General features: G+C 39.4%; 1 protein-coding gene across 21 annotated transcripts in view; it reads right to left on the bottom strand.

The window, feature by feature from the left end:
* SOX5 (SRY-box transcription factor 5) overlaps positions 1 to 22,245 on the bottom strand; it is a 639,441-nt gene that overhangs the window by 129,458 nt on the left and 487,738 nt on the right. For all 21 annotated transcript variants that reach the window (XM_061353703.1, XM_061353706.1, XM_061353704.1 and 18 more), the window contains 2 exons: positions 17,006 to 17,178; positions 14,496 to 14,564 (listed from right to left, as the gene is read on the bottom strand). In XM_061353703.1, the coding sequence (XP_061209687.1) occupies positions 14,496 to 14,564; positions 17,006 to 17,178 (242 nt within the window). The remainder of the gene's footprint in view (positions 1 to 14,495; positions 14,565 to 17,005; positions 17,179 to 22,245) is intronic.

Here is a 22,245-nt window from a genome sequence, read left to right as displayed (position 1 = left end):
TCTTCATATTTTCCACAGATGCTGCCACTGCCACAAAGTTAGGCACTAAAATAGATGAAATGCTAGTGTCACGTCTAAGCTGTGCTGATACCCCTGCCTCTGTAACTGCCGGTCGGTCTGCAACAGGAGGAAAAACACACTTTATATAGAGAGGATCTCAAAGGCACTGCAGATGACATTTGGGAAGCTCTAACTGATCAAAGCAACAGAAAATCATCAGAAGGAGGTATGTCTCAGACTGAAAACAAGAGTCCATCCATATTCATTCCCTAGATATGCATTATCTCTGTTAGATTGAAATGATGCAAGTTATTCGACTTCTGGAGATTCACAGGGTAGCCTGTACATATGTAGCATTCTCTGAGGTTTTGCTTACCCTGTAAATCGTTATGCCTATATTCTTAATTGTTTGGCACAGCTCCCAGGACATCCATTACATCTCTTCTAACTAACGCATATTTGTATCTGTTCACCCCCACGGCTTCTAACCAATAAATCTCCTGGCATAAACAGAAGAGCATGAAAATAACGCATTATGGGTGAGTAATATTCCATCAGGATACTTGAACAGTGTGGGCCAACTAACCACTCAAAACCATGGTCCAGCCTCTTACCTCTCTTTGGTTTGCATTGCTTCTCTGGCTGTATTAACCTATAGAGTCCAGAATATAATACTAGAGCCCTATTCTAAACAAAAAATAGAAAGAATATTAAATGTAAGCTGGTACCATGAGGTACTGATTTACACATACCTTTTTTCATCTACAACACACCTAAGCTCTTGCCACAACTGGCCAGACCTCCTTGAAATATTCCCATACCTAAGCCAGGAAACCCAGCTTAATAGCACTGGGTCCTCCTCAACAGCAGGTATGTCTGCGTGAAAGAAAAATACAAGACAGGTAGGAAAATACCTGTGCTACCTATAACCCAATGGACTGAGACACGCTCCAGTAGATGCAGAAAAAGGGCCTAGTTTGTAACCCTTGGTTCCCCCTTGAGAAACTCTGAGGAGGGCTCTCCCAACCAACAGACAATGGTATTTGTGGAGGCAGCAACAGGAAACACAGGAAAAAGAGAGCTGTTTTTGCAAAAACAGTTTGCTCTTTTTGAAGCATTCCCATGGCTGCATCCAGGCTCTGAGGGGAGTACGGTATCAGGAAGGTAAAAATGAATCAGCTCTGGGGTGAAAGACAGGAGAAAAGGCAAACACATCCATACTAGAAGAGAGACAGACTTCAGCAATGAGAGCAGAGGGATGGAGGGCATTTGTGCAAATACAGATTACATGTGCAATTCATTTAGAGGCAGTGGCATTTTTATCACAAAGAAGAGTTTAATCAAAGTCTCAAGAGATCTGCCATAAAGGAAGCCCTTGCCTTGCTGCCTTGGCTGCTTGAAAGAAACACCTGTTACGTGCAACAAAAAAAAAAAAGGCAAAACAAACAACAGGTATAGAAAGGAGGCCATGGTTCAAACAGTGAATCGGAGAAGCACAGTTTTCTCTAAACGAACGGCTAGAATCCTATCAAATGAACAGCTGGGAAAAGCATAATTCTTTATATTTGCAGGGAAGTTGCACAGATTATATGATGGCAACAAATACAATATACGTATCTGAGCTCTGCTTCCTAGGCACCAGAAAGGACAGGAACCTCTTAAGATATCCCTGAGTGGAAGAATAAACTTGCTTGAGCCCAGCTCCAGGAAAAAAGATAGCCAGCTTTCAAATGAACACAATGGACAATTTTCCTCCCATGGGGCCTTTTTGTAAGAATTTCTGCTAAAAGGATACAGAGCTCAAACAACCCTCTCAAAAGATGCAGAAAGCAAACTTGTGATTTAAACAAATCCACAGAGGGGATGTGAAGAACACCTGTGATAACTTAGGATATTATTAACACAGAAATCAGAATTCTGTGTCAGTAAGTTGATTACACTTTTAACTTCTTTATTCTGGTTGTACCAAAAAGACAGGAATTCTTAACTGTGCTATAACAAGTAATACAAGGGAATCAGACATAAGTAACACTCTGAACTTGTAACACAGAAAGATGAAAATCTTGAAAAATAGTATTTCAAATTTGCCTTTTAGCTCAAGTAAAGAAGAAATGCAAGATATAGAGCATAAACTAGAATGTATCAGCTGTCTACAATTTTGCTTCCTACCACAATGGCAAAGAAACTCATGGATCCATCATGTATCTGGGGAGCTATCCTACACCAGGAAACATCCTGCTGCCAGAACTGGGTTCTGTGGAAGAACAGGGACAATCTTTGTAGCTTATATCTATAGAGCTAACCAAAGAATTACAGAAAGGGAAAAGAAGTAAGCTTGAAAGTTTTATTTCCTTAAAGTTGTCTAATTTCAAGCAATTTGAGTCTATTTCTGCTTACTGTGCAACTCCCAGTGCATGCACCAGCCTGTCTGTATCACTGGGAAATACTGCAATCTAAAGTAAGGGTTCTCCCTATTTGACACGATTTCAGCTGAAGAGGAACTGTCAGCAGCACTGAAGAACTCATCGTGCCTTGAACAATCCACATCTAAGATCAGTTATAAATTTGGTAAGCATTCACAACTCGTGGTCAAGAATGGAAAACAGCCTTATTCCTTCCTCCTAAAATCCTTCAGTAACATTAAAGAATTATGCCCCAAAAAATAATAATGTTTGTAACTGATACCTGAATTGGGGCATTCCCAATTTCAAAATGTGTGCCTATGTGCATGTAAGGCAGCTTACTTCTGTGTATAACATAAGAACGTAATCAATCAGCAGTTTAATATATGCCTACTTATTCCCAGACTACAGAGTCAGACTCCAGGGTTAAAAAACCTGGAAATGATGCTTAACTTAGCCATACATGATTCTTGAGGATTTTAAGAACTTCAAACTCATTACACATGGTATATAAAACAGCCCCTCTTGCTGACACACTGGAGATCAGTAATGCTTAAACAGCAGACAAGATTCTACACGCAGCATGCAAGATAAGAAAACGTATTTATGTCACACAGAGATTTAAAGGGCCAAATGCTTAAAACAGGCTTCCATCAAATGCTCAAAGCCAAGAGACGCCTTAACTAAAAGACCGGTGGCTTTGCATTTTGTACCATCAGCCTCGGTTTTCTTGCTAAAGCATAGAAAGTGTGGCAAATTAGGAAGGAAGAATTGATTAGTAGCAACTTGTGATTACAGCAAATCTGGTCCCAGCCCCAGTGAGGGAGAAAAGAAGGAGCAAATGGAGGGTGTTGAAAAGAAAGAGTCAAGATCAATTTTCAACACAGCCAACCCGAATTCAACAAAGACACTCAAGTGATCTATCTCCCTTTCCAAGGACAGGAACAGCAAAAAAGTCTTCTCTATCCTGATGGAGAAAAAGAAAATGAGAAAGCAAGAAAACAGGATACAGAAAGGGGCTTCATGGTACAAGCTCCTATCCAACACAGACAGAAAACTCCCGCTAGCCCAGGAGAACAGAGCATTTCTCCTGTAAATCTGGGGACGCTTGGCACCTCTCCCATGCTGACATTTCAGGGTTCAAGCTGTGCTCAAAACACACTATAGGTGGTTGGTATATCAGTATTATGTGCTTTTATAGTCATCAAAACCACATAGAAACACAGTTAAAATAATGCTCTTTGGATGAAAAGTCAAGGACTTGAACATTAGGGAATGCCAGAATTAAGACTGTCAACATAATTTTAATTTTCCCTCTTGTGAGTACAGTTTACAATTACATTATCACATAATTCTGCTCCCCCGGGATATCATTTTTTATTCAATATGTATGACAGAGATACATGGGAATAAAATAAAGAATACTATTTAACTTAATTCTGTCACTTGGAACTTTCAAATGTCTTACTTCATTACCTAACTAATGTATTACTATGTATACAAAAGCGTACAAAAAAAAAGTGCACAGGTGTACGGAAGTATAGAAATCTCCTGATCATTTCTGTCCAAATCCATTTAAAATTGAGATTTATGAACAATTTTGTTGAAACTACCCAAGTTTCACCTTTAATTTGCTGAATATGATCACTATCGTCTTTCAAACCAGATAAAAGCTATTTTGTGATACGAACATTTTAAAAGTAGTTTCCTCTCTGTGTCAAATGATTATAAACTCCAAGTACTGTAAATTAAATTTGCCCCGTTTTATTGTACTGTTACCTTTCATGTAAGTCTTCATTTTCATTTTTATGACTTTACTATGTTTATCTTGGAAGTTAAACTCTTTCATTTACCTTCTAAATAGAAGAAACTGATGTATATTTCTTAGGCTTTTCAAAGCATACTTCAACCAATTTGAATAAAAATCTGAAATGTTTCTTTGCAATTATTTTCCTATTACACATTTTATTCAATTTTTGCATGTGGAAGTTGAACTTAAATGCATACTACATGCAGTATGCAAAATAAAGGCAGCTGGCTTGAAACCTGTAACCCTTCAGTTCATCTTTGCTCAACAGAAACTTCCAAGAGACAACCATACCTTCCCCTGTCTTTCTCCAAACTTCTTAAGTCAGGCTTGACTCACACTGCCCCTTCAATCACTACCCTTCAAGGGATTAAACTATTTCATTTACTCTTCTTACAAATACCAAGCACAATTAATTGACTTTAATTTACACAATATAATTCAGTAAGAGATAAGCAACAGAACAAAAATGAAACTGGCTCACTTGGCCTCTTGCATGATATTACCATCAATGGTGAGCTCGCATTGCCTCCTGAACTATGCAGGGTGAAGCATCATCAGCTTTTGGAGGCCAGATGTCTGAGGAAAATCCAAGGTGGTGAAGACAGTGGTGCTGATTCAGTAGGTGGAACCATACTTTTCCCTCTGAATCATTTTTAGCCATTATTCCAGCAGAGTTTGAAGTAGTCTATTTTGAATGAGCCATCAAAATGAAGTTGTGACCACTTATCATGGCAAGAGATGAATCAGAAAAGAAAGTAATTGCCAGTAGAAATTAAATGATCCCCAAAGTTCTCTCTCTTGATATAGGTATGGGTGCTGGTGGCAACTCTGGAATGCCAATGCCAAATATAACCTGTACTTCAGATACAGATGCTTTGGTTAGAAAAATAACCATTTTAGAACAAGCTGGACAGAATTTAATGACCAGATGCAGTGCTTAGAATCATAGCAAAAGATAATGGTCCTTATACAGTAACACTCCCAATGATGCTAGGATAAGAGGTACAAACCTGGCAGCAGTTTTTTGAAGTACTACTAGTGCACACAGATTATGCATCTCATGTTCAAATTCCAGTTTGAGAAATTATACACTACTTGCTTCTATCTCCTTGTTCTCCCATTTTAGGTGAAGACCCACACCCCATCTCAGCTCTGAGTACGTGTGCTCATATTTCTACACAATATCTGCAGGGAGAACTCTACCAGGTTAAATCTCATGACACTTGCTAAGACAGCTTGAAATATTACCACTGCCAGTGAAACACCCAACCCTGCACTGGCTGTTACTGATGTCATTACAGAGTCAGTACACAAAAATGTACCCTCACACCTCAGATCCTGCAGGTCAGAATCTCCTAATGTAAGTATCACTAAATAGTATCACCAACAAACACGTATGAAAAAAAAAGTTCCATCTTCTATTCATGCTATGTTTCACTACAAAGCGCAACTCCTACATAACCTTAAAAAGCATTTAGTGAGCTTACTTAAAGCCAGGCAATCCCAAACATATTCCATAATACTGATGAGGAAATAAAGGATATCCAAATTTGGCTTAAGAGCTTCATTCTCTTTGGAATCCTTCAGGATGTCACATGCTACATAACCCAAGTATTGGCCAACAGAGATGAAAACCCCCAAATTCAGCGAAATCACCAGAATGATACACTTATGAATTTTTGATTCATTTCTTTTTCTGGAAGGTGAGACCCTACAATAAATGCTCTCAAATTATGCAGCTATCTGAGTCATTTTGCAACTGGTGACCCTTATAATGATGCTCTCATTTTCAGAGCCAATGCAATGCCACACAGTGATTTGTCTGTTAAATTGAATCTTTGCCTCTAGATAGATAGATAGATATAAAGTTTATTTTGAAATGTCTCCTAGTGCCTCTGAGTCTGACTGATGTGAGATGTTATTTTGAACATGCCAAAGCATCTGAACGACTCCAGTCCTTTCTTTTCAGCGTGCATTCCTTGATAAGTGGCAAAGCTTCCCACTTATCAGTCACTCAAAGTGACTGTGGCTGTCAGTTGTGTACAAAGCGCAATCAGTTTGGAAGCAGAGACACCAGCATTTTTCTTCTCAGCTTGAAGCAAACACGTTTTGACTGCTAGTCATTCAATTTTAAAGCATCTTCAATTAGGGGCGGATGAAGATATAAAGAAAACACATCCTAAACACCTCCACCAGCCAGCAGTAAAAAATTTATTGTTATCTCCAGCTTTACCTTACTGCAGAGGCAGCAGTAGCAGGGTTTTTTTGGCTGCACAACAAAAGTACTCATGACTACACACGCTCCATACAGACAAGAACACAGCCATGAAGAGTTCATGTTCAGCTTCTTAAGCCACTTACACAAACTACCATGGTAGCTTCTGCTCCTGTACCTCTGCTGCCTGCTGTGTAAGTACCTGCACGGGTACACAAAACACGAACACAGCTCACATGCACACAGGTACACCACCCCACATATTTTGAACAAACACATTCACAAAACTACATATGCACAGTCTATAGCAAATATAACACTAACCAGAACCATTAAAAAGACCACGGAAATAATGACAAGGAGAGAAAAGAAAACAAAGGGCTGGTAGAAAGGAGGAGTTGATGTGGGAAAGGGTGGGCAGCTGTGTAAGGAAGATTGCTCAGCACCTCAATGTCAGGGAGCTGGAAGTGGCCAAAGTTGTGGGGTGCCTCAGAGAGAAATTGGAGAGGGGATCTGAAGACAAAAGTAAAGACAGGGCCCTGGAATGCGAGGTCTCTGAGAGGGCGCTTGTGGAGGGCACAGAGACCCAGGTGAGGCCTTAGAGTACTACTGCCAGCTGTGATGACTGCATTTTTCTTGCAGTCCTAGTTGCTGGATTATTACGTGTGTTTCAGCATTTTGTTTTGTTTTTTTTTAATAATAATATATTTCCTGCCCTCCCTTGTGATTGTGTGAGAGAACTGGAAAATGGGAACACTGAAAGTTCTGTAACAAAAAGTAAATTAAGAAAAGATGCTAAAATTGTAAGAAAAGAGTAATGAAGTTCAAAACAATATCATAATTTTAGAACATTTGGACTGGTAACACTGGAGAAAGCTTCATTACCAGTAAGTGCTGTTGGAAACATGCAGCTCAACATAGCCAAAAAAACCTGATTTACCTCATGAAAACATGCCCTTGCTATCTCAATAAATTCAAGTCATACAAGTCTCAAGCAGATTTTCCTTGTTTGCATTGGTGCAACTACACCAGTCAGCACATTTGGATTGTGTAAGAGTGTAGGTAAGGCTTGAGATCGTATTACCTACTCCTCTGAAGTAAAACCATGGTACACTGGTGCAAAGTGTTGCTCTGCACAGAAATAAGTTCAGATAAACACCTCACCGATATGCAATCTTTCATATAACTTCACTTCTATGGAAGTGTTCAAGGCTACGCTGGATGGGGTGCACTTTGAGCAACCTGGTCTAGTGGAAGGGGGCTTGGAACTAGACAATCTCTAAGGTCCCTTCAACCTAAACCATTCTGTGATTACACAAGGAAAGGAAGCAAAGACCCACAGATTACTCTAAAGAATGTATGTCAGACCCTTCAGCCAAATACATGTTATTTACTGAACTTGGGAGGACAGAAAGCAATTAGCTCATCCTGACTGCTAGCCTAGATTTTTCTTTCACTCCTTCCTTTCCCTATTTCCTCTCCCAACCTTGCCTTTTTTCTTTTTTTGTGTGCAGGGTTTTTTTGGTTGTTTTCTTGAATAATTAATTTCCCAGGGGCTTTTCCCTACTCAAGGGACAGGCGAGTTATTCTGATAACTGATACGACATCAGCTGCAGAGCTTTTGTGAGAAACAATTGTTTTGCCTCTTTGCCGGCAACCTCAGTTGTTTGGGAAGAGGTTGCAAAGTCATGGGAAAGGCTGCAGTGTGACTCCTTCTTGGGCCTGTCTCACTGAATCCAGTATGCCCATGTTTATAACTTACAGGAAAACAGCTGCTCCTGACACATGATGAATTTGGACAAAATGTCCCCAGTCCATGAGCCTGTTCAGTTTGACTGTGCAGTCACAGCTTGTCATATCTACACAGGCAAAAACAAAACAAAAAACAAACCATCTCAGTGGACGGAGCCCGTTCTGAAAACATTTTGCAAAGTGAGAAGGAAGATACTTTCTCAGAGTTTTCTACAGAAGAAAGATCTCATTAAACTCCCACTAATATGAATAAGAGCCTTTTCACTACTTTCAGTGGGAGCTGGATCAGGCCCTCACTTCAACGGCTTTATTGTCTACCAAGGAAACCTTTTGTCTTCACCTCTCTCTGATATGCAAAGAGGACTCTAATTACAGACGAACTAATACTGTTCTGTTGTGCAATGGCTTGCAAAGGGGTCGGCAACACCATGAAGCACTGCTCTGTTGTCACTGAATTCTTAGAAAATCAGAACTCCCAGGGAAAATGGCAATAGAGAAGCAACAGACATCACTAAATCTGTAACCAAGCACTTGTGTGGTGGTTGTTCATTTCTACATCTCAAGTGAAGGATTCATTCTCTACAGCCCTTTAAAGTCTCCTAAGGAACTCTGGGTTACAGGCGTGCAAGAAGCTGTGGACCAGGAAAGGAATGTCACAAGTCCTTGTGGTTGTACTGAGGAGATATCAGCAGAGCAAGGATTAAGTGTAAGGACCTCTACCCTCCTTATTATTCACACAGAGTATTCCAAGTATTTAGCTTACATAGTGGCATGCTGGAGTTCGCTTTCCAGCAGGAGACACAAAATGAAAGGATGAGCTGTGTTGGAAGTATTAGAGTGCAAACGTGCTGGGGCAGGGAACAGATCTTTACATTTCTTTACATACAAATGGTCAGTGACTTCTTGCAACAAGAAACCGGTACTTTTTACAATTAAACTTAATCTGAAATAGGTCAATCAAAATCTCAATGTTTTATCAAAGAGAACACAAACAGGCCCAAACATCATTCAGCCACTTACTGGTACCAGATGATTGCTCATCTGAGGAGTTCAAAAGCAACAACAAATCTAAATAACAACAAAAATTATCACCATAGATGACTACGCGGGTAAATTATGATACCTAAAGCACTGTGGGAGCAGGTCTCTTTACCAATGTTTGGAAGACTGGAATCAACCCAGAGCCTCTTGGTGCTTGGAAAGTTTTAACAATAACAACTGTGTCATTGCAAAACTTTGCACGCTAAGCTTAAGAAATATTTTTCTGAACTTTTGTGTAACTCAGAAACCAAATCCCTCTTTCCTCCCTAAAAATACAGCTAGATTTTGAAAGAAACAGATCTGGCTACAAAAAGGACTAACCATCCTGCAGGAAATTCCAAGTGTTCAAGGTTTTATTACATTCCAAATTGGAACAACACTTTAAACCTCAGAACTTAATGAAAATGGGAATATTCTGATTTGGGAACATAGTCGTGCAGCCAGGCCTCTCCATCTACCAACACAACTCATGGGGAAAGGGACACAGCCAGCTGACAGCGGGTGGGAAGGATGGAAATCTGGATCCAGGCTCACAAAGGAAAGCCTTATTTGGAGCCAGGAGGACACCTAGAGCAGCTGAGGGATTTAGGAAAGCCAGGAAGCCTATAGCCCAAAGGGGCATGGAGTCTGGAGGGCCATGATGCCCACATTGCCTACCAGACAAAAGGGTCTTCAAAGCTTCAAGCCAGAAGCCACCATAAGCTTTTCACCTGGAAGCAGGACCTGCTAAGGTCCCACCAGGTTCTGAAGCTGCCTGTACCATCAAGCCAGGCACCAGGCAGAAGTCAGATCCCACCTGGCAGGTGGAGAAGGCGAGAAGCATGACTCTAGTTTTGCATGAGAACTTAGTCAGGATCCTCTTGTTCTTCAGAGGTCCAAACTTTCTAACAGAAAAGGTGTCCTATTAGAACATGTGCTGACAAGTCTCTAGCTCTGAAGAAGAAAGAAAACTGTCTATTAAAACACACAGAATCATCAGATGGCTGCTGCCTGGCAGGAACTGCTCTCAATTCCAGTATCTGTGCTAAGTACATCACGCAGAAATGAATACAAATTAGTAACCAAGTACAGGCAGTATTAAACTAGAAAGTCAAAAGAAACTAAGACCCAAATGTTAGAGACATCATAAAGCAGCGCTGTTGCTTCTTGCTGCTTTGAGATTTTAGTTTTACATTACTGGCAACCTGAAGGGTTCCAAGATCTTGAGCTGGGCTCTCCAAAAAAAATTTTGACTAAAAATCAGAACAGTTTAAAAAACAACATTTGGCCTCCGTTTTGTTTGCCTTCTAATTTTGGAACTTGTAGTGCTCATGGTTTCAGATTTTCCTGGAAATATGAGAGCTGGAAGTTTACATTTTGAAGAAATGAAAGCTGGCAATTTTGTCATCACATGACTCCCAAGAGCTGGGGTTTGAGAGAAAAACACAAAACATTGTCAGGCTTTCTACAAAATTGTGAGATTAGCAGCATTGGTTTTATCACGTTTAGGCTGCAAGGTTGACCTATTTTATCAACAGTGCCCTGCTGAATATGAATTGCTTTATGAATTTTAACAACCATATTTCATTTTAAATATAGTTCCATTAAAGTGACATTTGTCACTGAGCTTCAAAGCAAAATATTCAATCATCAACCTGGGCTAAACTTTTTGTCTGAGCAAGTGGAAATTGTAAACTGCACCAACTTTGCATCTCAGAAACACTACTCAAGGCAGAACACCTCATGTGCTCATTGCCTGTCCTGGGGACTAGCTCAGCATCAAGAAAAAGGAGCATCTAGCTTTCAAGTTTCTTTTGCTCTCTGTCCAACCAGTGTGACAGCTACAGAGCCCCAGACTTCGCCATGTTACAGAGCAAGGACACTAGGAAGTAGTGTGTGGCCTCACAAAACATCAGGAGGTCACCACAGACCCTGAAGGGCAGAACTAGATTTAGCCCAAGAACATGCTGAGCTGCACTTGGTGTCTGTGTGCTCTTTCCTCAGCCTGTTTTACAGCTGCAGATCACTACAGAGCTGTTCTGAAGCACAACCTGAGATCTTCAAGGCTGTTGATGCACAAGAGTTGACAGAACACGCATTTTCTGGAAAAATAGCAAGTCTGAGGTGTGCAAAGGAGAAGAGCCCAAATACTCAGCAGGCAGAAACGGTTAAAGTGAAAACCTTTTTCAGTAACATACACTCGAAGATTAAAAAGAACAGAAAGCACGTGCATGGAAGGGTGCATTCCAAAGTGGCATAAAATAACATGGAGGGAGGTTTAGTTAATCATTTAAAGAAACTCAAACTTCTTTAAAAATCAGGTCTAGAATATCCTAAGAAACAGAAAAATAAAATTATAAACATTTGCCAAAACATAAAATCCTATCTAGATCACATTTTAGTGTTTTGAGGTCATACAGATTCTTTAATCTAATTTGCAACTTTTCTCCAGTTTAGTATTATCTCCTTGCTTAACTCTCTATTAGGAAGCCAAGCTGTTTGTCTTCTGCATTAGTGACACCTCCTTCCTGTTAATTCAGAAAAGATGGACTTGAAAAAGACATAATGTCTATTAGAGATTCACATGCCAGGTACATTTTTCTAAACTCAAGTACCTAACACATCTTTCTTCAGCATCACAGAAGTGGCTAGTTTAACTGAGTTGTAGTTACACTCTGCATTTGCAGTCCTCCAAGGGGGAGAAACATGTCACAGCCTCTCCCTGCTTATGTATTGTGTGTCTATCTGTGACTGTATACTGGGGTAAGGAGAGAAGGAACTGTTTCCAAGTTAGCACACTTAGAAAAAGGAGTCATAAATCATGGGGTCAGTCAGGTTGTGCTTTTTATTAACCTTAGGGTATTATGTTTTCAATACAATATTTCAATAGCTTTTTTCTGTGTAATAATTTATCTGGAATTACAGCAACTCTTGCAAGCTTAGAAAAAATTGGTTCAAGTAAAATGAATCCTTTGTCATAAATAGGTTGTGTTCATAACTGCAGCCTAATCATTCAGTTGCACATAAGTCAAATAGTTAGCCAGACTTTGTAGGAATATTTCCCTGTCAATAAATCTAATGCCATTTAAAAACTCTGAGCCAATGTGACAGAAGCCTGTTAGATTAATTAGGGCAAGGTCATAAAAGCTGAAGTCACAGCTACATTCACGTCAGAGTTTTATTCCACCTACCATAACCTGATTGTAAACTCACAGACTGTTTTAAACATGGGCACGTTAGGGTGACTTCATTGTCTTCATTTGTACACAAAGTAAGATTGCTTCAGGAATTGTTTCTTCTAACAGTCAACTAAGCATGCAATTGCTTAGTTGAAGAAACGTTTTGCTTTGTATTCACTGTCAATAAGGATTTTCTTAGTTTTACACCTTTTTTCCTGTCAGTGACTTCACAGTGATTGGACTACATCCAGGGTTTGTGAGACTTCAGGACCATGCAGACCACAGAACTGTCAAGAGGCAGGCAGTAAAATCAAAATTTCACCACAAACCAATCATCTCTGTGGGAACGAGAGGACGGTATTGTCTCTCTGCCTGTTCAATTCTTGACTTTTATCATGTGACCATCCAAAAGGAGGGTGTCCCATGTCTGATGGGTTTTGTGTGAAGTGGACCCTGGAGGTGAAATTCTGACCTTAGTAGGGTCAGTATTTCATTCAAAATCCCTTGAGACAGATCTCCAAATCATTTCTTAGGTTTGCAGCTTGTATCAGATGGTAGCTAGCTGACTTTCATTTACTACTGACTTAGGTCAACCTTGGACAAGGGATCAAGAGATGAAAGGCTTTATATCTCATTATCAATAATCAGTCTCCTCTACTACCCTAAAAACGACATACTTCATTCTTATCTACAAGGCCTTAAAACTTAAAAGGGTTGAGGTTAAATTATGTTACTTCCATTTATTTTCATTCACTACTTATGAAAAAACTTCCTCTCTCACTGCCACAGCTGAATGCTAAAAATGTAAATACTTTCCTTGATATTGCAGAGGTTCTATTATTGTTTTTCTTTTAAGGTCTTATTAGATACAGCAAGAAAAAAAATCCTTCCCATACACAAATTTAAAGAATAAAATAAAATCCTACAAAAAACAACTCCCCAAAAAACACCTAGAGGCCAAGACTAAGCCAGGCTTTTTCCATCTCAAAATTATTTTCAATAAAGCACATCTTGTATAGAAGTAGCCTTATAACAGAAGGGTGGACCTTCCCCAGAAGTTTTCCATAGTTACACAAGTCCTGATACTGACAGAATATCCTCTGAAACTATAGAAGAGGTTTTTCTTCTAGTGTGAAGCCATACAACTCCTCTGATTTTGCTGGAATTAAGTTTTCTTAGATGAGTTATAGGTATTTAGGCAATTAATTCTGAAACATTAAAGAGCTGGTTTGGAAAAAAATCTGCTGTTACTGGACTAACAGAACATAGCATCCACTTTCACAGCAACCTGCATTCCTCTACACAGAACTGCATATTTAAACAGCCAGAGATTTTACCATGATTCTAGATACCTGTGAAATGTCAAATCCCTCCTTCGTTATTCTGTGAAACCTTCATGGGCAAAGTAATCTGCATTATTCCCCAAGCAGGGGCATGCATATATACACATGGAAGAAAAGTGATGAAAACAGTCAATGGCATGAAAGAAACTTCTGAATAATTTAAGGCAAAAAGAGGTTAAATCAAGTTTACTAGTTATGCTGAGTTAATAACTTTTTCCTACGACTAGGAATAAACCTACAGATATCTAGGACCTACAGAGTTGTTCTCCTAAATCTAAGCAACATTTTGACCAGTTTCTCATTTAGACAATACTTCACCCAAAGAACTGAAAATTTCCAGACTTTCAACACCTGGGGCAGCAGGAAGGAGGTGCACTTCATTACAGATCGCTGAAGAGAACTGCTTCCACAAAACTTCAAAGAACAGTCGTAGGAGACCCATTCCAATCCAACTCTTTCTGGCAACACTTTTGCCAATCCGGAGTCTATAGCTGAAGAGGATTTGGTCCTGAAAACCCTTGCTCATATGCCCAGTTCCCCTCACATCTGGGTCCTGATCCTACAGGAGCTGTGTAATCATGAAATGCCTTCCAAGAAACTTGACCTTTTTTGCTTAATGACAGATAACATCTTCATGTGTTTCCACAAGTAAGATGTGAGCCATCTGCAGAGATTCTTAAAGAAACTATGACAACAATGGCTGAGGGAAAGCGTGGGGAAATGAAAGGAGAAAAGAGAGATAAGAGGGGCAGGGGTGGAAACGCGGTCTCTGACCTGGATCTGTTGCTGAAGAAGGTTAATTTTGTGTTGCTGCTGCAGGAGCTGCTGCTGTTGTCTTGCGATCTGTGAAGAAATTGCACAGAAGATATGTGAGATATGTATCATCATTCCTGGAGTCGATACATAGGAAACTTCCACTCTGCTTGGCTCTTTAATCTGCTCTATTAAGCTAAGAAACCTTTGAGTGTGGGTAACAGCAGCCTGGATGGCTGTTGAAGCAAGGGGTTTACGTTCAGGAACAATTCATAGCTAATACTAATGTGAAAGGAAATCTTATGGAAAATGTTGTGCTGGATAGCAAGAGAGGGACTGACGCAAAAAATGTCCTCTCTCACTATCTGAAATGGTACTGCTAAAATCCCCAAAAAGTGAGCACTGATTTGCTCCAACTTGCTGGAGAAGGAACAATGATGGCAGAGAAAATGGAAATTAGTAGGAAAAGGCAGGAAAGGCAAAGTATGGACAGAAAAGGATGGACAGCAATATCGTTTTTATGTTTGGCATCACTTATTCAAAAAATAAAAAATCAAAGAGAAAAAGGAAATCTGACATCCAGGAGGAAAGTGTTAGTGTGTGTATTTCCTTCACGCAGAAAACATATAAAGAGACTGGGTTTGGGACACAAGGAACTGTGTTTTGGGAAAATCGCTAAAAGGGAATAAGGAGCACTGCAAGGCTACACAGCTCAGCACTCAAACTGATTTGCAGAAGCTGATGGAGTCATCACTATGTCTCCTCTCAAAGTCATGTGCGTTTTCCATCCTTCCACTCCATTGACTAAAAGATTGGGAACTTTACTGTAGATACATTTTATATACAGTAACGGAACCAAATTAAGAGTTCTTAGAGAACTGGTGGAGATAAGCCATTATATACCGCAAACTTGAAAAGCAAACTTGAAAAACTTTGTTTAAGCCATAACAAAAGCTCTGCTCTCACGAATAGCTAGCACAGCAATACAAACATTAGACTGAGTATTGCTCTTCCCCTGTGGTATGTGTACACATCTCAGGGTCAGATGAGATCTTACACATACTTACTGGGAGGAATTTTGTGCATTCTTCCCCTTAGGTATTTTCTTTCACTGCTATTATTAAACTATTAGCATAACACTCACAGTTAATCTCATATCCAAAAGATTAAATAAGTGTTTTCTTTCTACAGCATCTCTTTAAGCAAGCAAACAATTTTTTTCAATACTTTTTTTTTTTAAAGTTTGGTTATTATAATTTCTATATAACACAGAATTTCTTGAATTAAAAGAAATCCTTCAGGATTTCTAACTGCCTTTTTCCATTCTCTCCATTTTCTTTTTCACTTTCAGACCATCCAGCCATCCTGTAGCAATAGCGACTTTTAAGGGTAGGGCAAGGGAAATAGCTCCTGCAGGATGTCTCTCGTGGAAGAATCTTAACAGTTCCACCTTCACACCTTCATCTACCTTCTCCATGCAAACAGAAGTGTGATACGGATTCTCTAGTTTAATAGATAAGTCAGTTCTCCTGTTCTCCCTATGTGCTGTTTCAGGTGTGAGGCCAAAATACACAGTATTTAAGATCAGGTTTTTAAATAATCAAAACCAGGGAAAACCAAGGCTAAAATGTCTCAGTGAATTAAAAACTTCAGACTTGCTTGGTACAACATAACCACTGAAGTATAACAACTACGACAGATTTCAAAGAATTCTGTGAGTTTAATAAAATTCACATAACTGCAGTTCTATGATACAAACTCAAATTTCACCACAAAATGAAATTAAGGGTCAGGCAGACAAAAATGCTTTCAGATAAGAAGTAGCAGGATGGACTTTTCACAAAATTTTAAACCAGATGTCTATTCTCTGCTCATGTTCAGGCACAAAAATGGACATTCATTTCTGTTAAAACTTGCATGGTGCAGACTTAAAAGAAAAGTTATGTTCTTGTATAAAATGTTACGTATCCATGTATGCACACTGGAAATGTTCACATGTGAAAACATTTGTATTTTCAGTGGAAGGCATATCTGCAAGAGCTGAAAATCAAGCCTCTTGCATGTAGAAGAAAAAAGTCACACTTGTTCACTGACTTTATATTCTTACCCCCTCCCCCCTTTTTTCCAGAGTTGTCAAAACCAGCATTTCATTTCTCACATTACAATCCAAGTGCTGCATTTTGTTCCTTTTATACCTGTTCAGCATCACTGAATTCAAGCAACACTGGAAGGTTATTCAGGAAGGTGGAATTTGCATGCTTATTTGTGCTTATTAAAAAAAAACCAAATCAAACTATTGGAAGAGGATAGCTCCAAAATGGAAGGTCTATCTTTATAGAACAAAGAGAGTAGTTTTATATATTGCAAATTAAAGCATTCTTCCAATAAGCTTTTGTTCGAACTTCTTCACCTAAAAAAGTAAATGGGAAAAAAAATTTGGGTGAAGAGCAAACTTGATAGTATCAGCCCTAAAAGATAAATTACTGGGAATAAAATTATTTAAGCTGAAAGCCACTCTAATAATCACTCACCTGTTCTTGCTGCTGCTTAGCCAGCTCCATTTGTTGGCGTTGTTTCTCGATCTGTGATGCAGCCAGTTTCTTCTGTTCATCATGAGCTGCTAGCAGCTGTTCTCGCAAACTGGTCAGCTGATTGATCATACCCATGAGCTGCCTTTCTTTCTCAGCGAGGCTTTCTGGAGTCCCTGGGCATCATATGGTGAAAAGAAAAAAAAAAAAGGTAAAGAGAAGAGAGGAAATTTAGGGCTAGTCAGGTTTTTATTCCACAGCTTCACCATAAGCAAAGTTTTATTAGAACCAAAATACAGCAGCATACTGCAAGACATTGTGCATTAAGACCTGTCCATCTACAGGAAACTGAGCCATGGAGGATAATTCTGTACACAGGCTTTGATCTAGTGTTGCCCTTCAATGTTGCTTTGACCCTTCATCTATTTTTTTTTTTCCTTTTTATCAGATTAATAGGGGGGAAAATCCCGCCTGTTTTGTAAGAGTTTCAAATTTTAAATACTGTTTACCTTTCATGGGGATCAAAATCAACACTTCCTGTTTTGAAAAGCAATTACACTTTTGTCAGAAACTGATGACAAAGACTCATCAATGCTTTTGATGCCTACAGAAACTGTAAGTTGTGTATTAACATCAATCACGGGGAAGCAGAGAAGTCTCCTGGGCTCAGAATAACTCTCCCGCTCCCCACGCCCAGCCTTCTCACCGTTACCAGCACAGCGCACAACAGCTGTCAGGACGCTCACTACCTGCTATATCATCTACAGCTGCCCTGATTAGGATGAAATTATATAGTATTTGAATTGGCTGTTGCTGCCACTGCTGAGTATTTTTAAAGGAAAAAGCCTGGCATAAACATACCAGAAAAACTGAATTAAACACAACTCATCTCCTCTCTCATTTGTACAATCATTAGATAGTTTCTACAGGAGAGTTCAGCAGACAGAGTAACTGACTACCTAGCTCTCATAATCACTCTGTAAAAAATTCTCCTTCTACCCAGAAGGACAGTGGTTGCAAGGGAAGGGAAGAAAATATTCCAGGAAAAATCAATGAGCTATGAATCATACACTAGAACAAAAAATGGCACTGTTAATATATCCAGGATCATTTGATTTTGAATTTATAAGACCAGAAAATATGCCTAGCAGCTAATCCACAGATATCTCCAATACCACCACACCCTCTCATATGAGTCAGATCCTATGAAACCCTTTCTAAAAAAGCTTTAGGGAAGGATTCAGGCTGTCAGTGTCTATTCCTCCTCTGAAAAATAGCCTGCTTTTGGGACAACCCTGCCACACAAACCTTTCTCTAACACAGGAAGCATTCTTCTGCCAATGTCACCAGTGCTCTCCAAGTGAAAAAAAAAAAAAAAAAGAAAAAAAGAGAAAAATTGGCGACTACACTAAACATATTCCTAGCCAACTATCAGTCAGACATGGAAAAGAGCTACTGGTAATAGCTCATTTAGTCTACCCCCCTGCCAGTGCAGGAATGTTCCCTACAATATATTTACTACAGCTTTCTAGATTGGATTGAAATGTCTGAAATGGTGAATCATCTACTGCTTTCTTTGGAAGACTGTACCATAGCCTTAGAGGTGGCACTGTTAGGGCTCTTTGCTTGATAGTTTAATTTACATTCAATTGATTTCAACCTTGCACTCCCAAGCAACATCCCATTTGCTGTGTTAGCCAAGCCCTTAAGTACATTTATAGACAGCCATGTACAAGTGGGAAACCACAAAGAATCAGTATTTTCACATAAAGGAAATGCAACTCAATTCACTTTTTATTAAGATGCTAGAGATCTATGTGAAAATGTTCTCACCATATAACAAAGAACTACAACAGAATATTCTCAGATACAGTATCAGAAAAAACAACCTGAGGTACAAGCTGCAAACTTGAGAAACACACTGAAACAGAAACCATAGGACTTTAAACCTGTTCTGTTATAAGCTGTGAGAAAGAATGGAAGATAGTGCTAAAATATTAACACTGCTGAAGAAAACGCTTTTAACTTAGATTTTTATTTCAAACATTGGAGATACAGAACTTCTACAAGTAGTGCATTTGCCACCTGGCCACACAATTAATCAAAAATATCTACACCACTCTTCCATGCTTTGTTTTTCCCTAGGAAAAAGGGTGAGGTGTTTACGAGTGGCATAGAAAAATTATTGTAGAAGGCAGTCTCTTCCTTGTCCTGTCTGTGGCTAGCATGGTGGTTCACTGTAATGTTCCCCTGATGAAGACTATCAGTATACTGATACTGGCAGTATAACATGCTAAGCACACTGAAAACATCTGAAAATTAAATATTTATTTACTCAGCAGATAGTTTATTCCAAACTTTTACTGAGGGTGAGTGGGTATAACAGAAGGAGGGGAGTAGGACTTAGAGAAGGAACACACAAGATTGGCTTAGTCCTAAAGTTAGGGTAAGCAAAAAGAAATCGCTGTCAAATGAACTGTTTGACAAACACGCTGACACACATCAAAGACCTTTAGCCAGTACTGGTTCATCAGTGTATTTTGAGCTCCTACAGTAGCTTTCAGTTGGGAATCAAAAAGCACTTTGTAAAGTTAAATTAATCCCTACCACACCTTTGAAAGGTGGAAAAATGTTTCCATATGTGTAAACTCACAGACAAAGGGGTCACAGAGTTACCGACAGCAGCAAAAAAGAGATGTTGATTTCCAGCCCTGTGCTGCAAAGCTCAGGGTGCGCCTCCAAAAAGAGCACAGAACATGCCACCGCCCTGACCGCGACACGGATCACCTGCACGCCCGTCGGACCACCCTCCTAATGCGGCTCCTTAGCTAGTACCATTTACCGAGAGAGGAGCAAAACCCTTCCCCAGGAAAACAACAGCTTTGTTTGAATTGCAGGAATGAGAGCAAAGGCTGGGTGAACTAAGAGCAAGTGGTCAGGGCAATGAAACAATGCTGCAGGCGCTGGAGGTTGAGGCACACTGCAACTGTGCCGCCTGGGACAAACCTACCAGACTCAGTTTTTAAAGAAAATTTGAGATGTCTAAAGGGGGTGTGCTTTAAATACTAATTTAGTAAGTAGAATGCATAATCCCTTTGGTTTCAAAAAACTGAGTGGAAAGAGCCTGACAAAAGGCAGTCACCTTGCATTATATTTTGTAAGTAATTTCAGTTTGCTAATAACCCGAAAGGGAGAATTTATCACTGTCAACTTGAAAAAAATATCTGGTGTTGGAGAATAATTTCTGGAAAACATGGCTTAGTAGGTACTTTATTTTCATGCGATTAGCCCATCCTTCCAATAACTTCAGTAATAACTATGATTTCAGTTCTTTAAGATATCATTCCTTGCTAAGTACTCGGACAGCTGTAATTTCAAGTGGCCTGCACAAAACCAGAGGCAAGAGAGATCAGATGTGTAGGTCTACTGGGAGACAGTGAGTTTTGGGGTAATTTCCCCTTGCTTTACACACACAGTTGTATAAGCCCCACTGACGATGAACAACAAATAGATTTGAGGTTTCTTGCAGACAAGTGGTGGCTTATAAAAGTACAAAGATTAAAAACAAGTACTTGAATGAGACTATCTTCATCATAATGCAAAGCGTGTGCATTTATGGCAAGTTTGGTATTTTTTATGTTACCCCTATTACCTAGCACACCTTTTCTTTCATGAAAAAGACCAACAAAACTGCCATTTCACAGCTGCCATTCATAAGTAACTTAGTTTACATAACAAATGAAGGCCAAATGGTACTCAATGCTATTTATTTAACGGTCAGCTGAGGGCAAGAGCTTGGTCACCACACAAGTACACTCAGTGACAGGAATTTTTTCCTGTGTACTAAAACAAGCTGCAGTTAGAGCACCAGTTGACATTTTTGTACACCTTTCTAGGTGCTGTAGATTGTGGGCAGGCAAGGATGGTGGACTCCTGTGCTATTACCATTATTTTCTCTCTGTTAACCCTCATGAGATCTAAACCTTTATTACCATGTGAAGTGTCTTGGCATCTAATGGATTTCCATTTTAAGAATCCTGTAGCTTATAGGGCAAAAAGCATCAGTATTTTAAATAGCTACACCATCAACTGCATAAAGACAGTCATTTAAATTATGCTACTCAGGAATTAATGAACTATCCATATGACTGCTAACACTGCTAGAATTTGGGATGGGGTGCAAATCTCAGTGAGTAAAAGCCACCAGCCCCAGCAGCTACCTTCAGCCACTTCATTATTAAACTCACTTACAGCTTCTTTGAATAGTACAGAGTTCGGAATGGTTCTGGAGGTGGCCTGTAATCTACATGCACTGTCCGTACAGTTGCAGCATGGCTGGGAGAAAGAGCAAGTGCACATTATTGGAGTGTACAACTTGACAGCAAGCTAGACCGCTTCACACTGGTATTGAGTGAGGAGCAAAAGCAGAGTGGCTTACATTAATGGCTGCCTCAAAAATTACTCTTAATTATCATCAGATCCACAACAAGCAGATATTGCACATTTTATATTTAACAAATCTTTTAACCACCAAGCCACCTGCCTTTCAGAAGATTGCTGTAGGTGCTCATGCTTTTTTTTCTATACTCCATTACTGCATCAAAGTATACAGTACAGGCTGATACAGTGAATGGCCCAAGAAAAGCCGCTTTCCAGATGCGTCGGTTTATTCTCCATCACCACAAAAAGAGATTCAGAAAGAAAAAAAAACCCAACATGTTTGTGGATGCAACACCCACAGCAGATGGCAATAAAAGAAGACTCAAATTAGTGGCATTCTGTATCGCCAAACCTAAACTTCATCTCAGATCAACACTATCCATAATAGTGTTTAAGTAGTAAAAGAAATTTACTCAAATGTGAAATAAACTATTACACATTCTTAGTTCTGATTCACAGTCTCAGACTGGCAGTGACAGTAACATTTTAATAAACATTAGAATGAAGACACCAATATGACCAAATGACACACTTAAAGTGAGAAAACGAACAGGAGAAACCTTGGCATATCCACCCAAAACAGAACCAAAGCAAAAAAAAAAGGCAGAGAAACCGCTTTTGCGATCAAAACAGTAAATACTTTATTATAATTTATTAGACAGAATGAGAATGTAAATGAGAAATTAGGAAAGCCAATATTTTCTTTAACAGGCATTTTAAGCTTTTGCTGCAAATGCTCAAGCAATGAGTGTCTGCTTGCAGCCAGCCTACAGATCCACTCGCAGCTGCACAGCACTCAGTGT

The sequence above is a fragment of the Neopsephotus bourkii genome, unplaced genomic scaffold (assembly GCF_033783945.1).
Source record: "Neopsephotus bourkii isolate Nb327-2 ecotype Australia unplaced genomic scaffold, CSIRO-AGI_Nbou_v1 NB_690, whole genome shotgun sequence".
NCBI lineage: Eukaryota > Metazoa > Chordata > Aves > Psittaciformes > Psittacidae > Neopsephotus > Neopsephotus bourkii.
The sequence above is the reverse complement of the archived record's forward strand: the minus strand, read 5'-3'. Positions and strand labels throughout refer to the sequence as shown.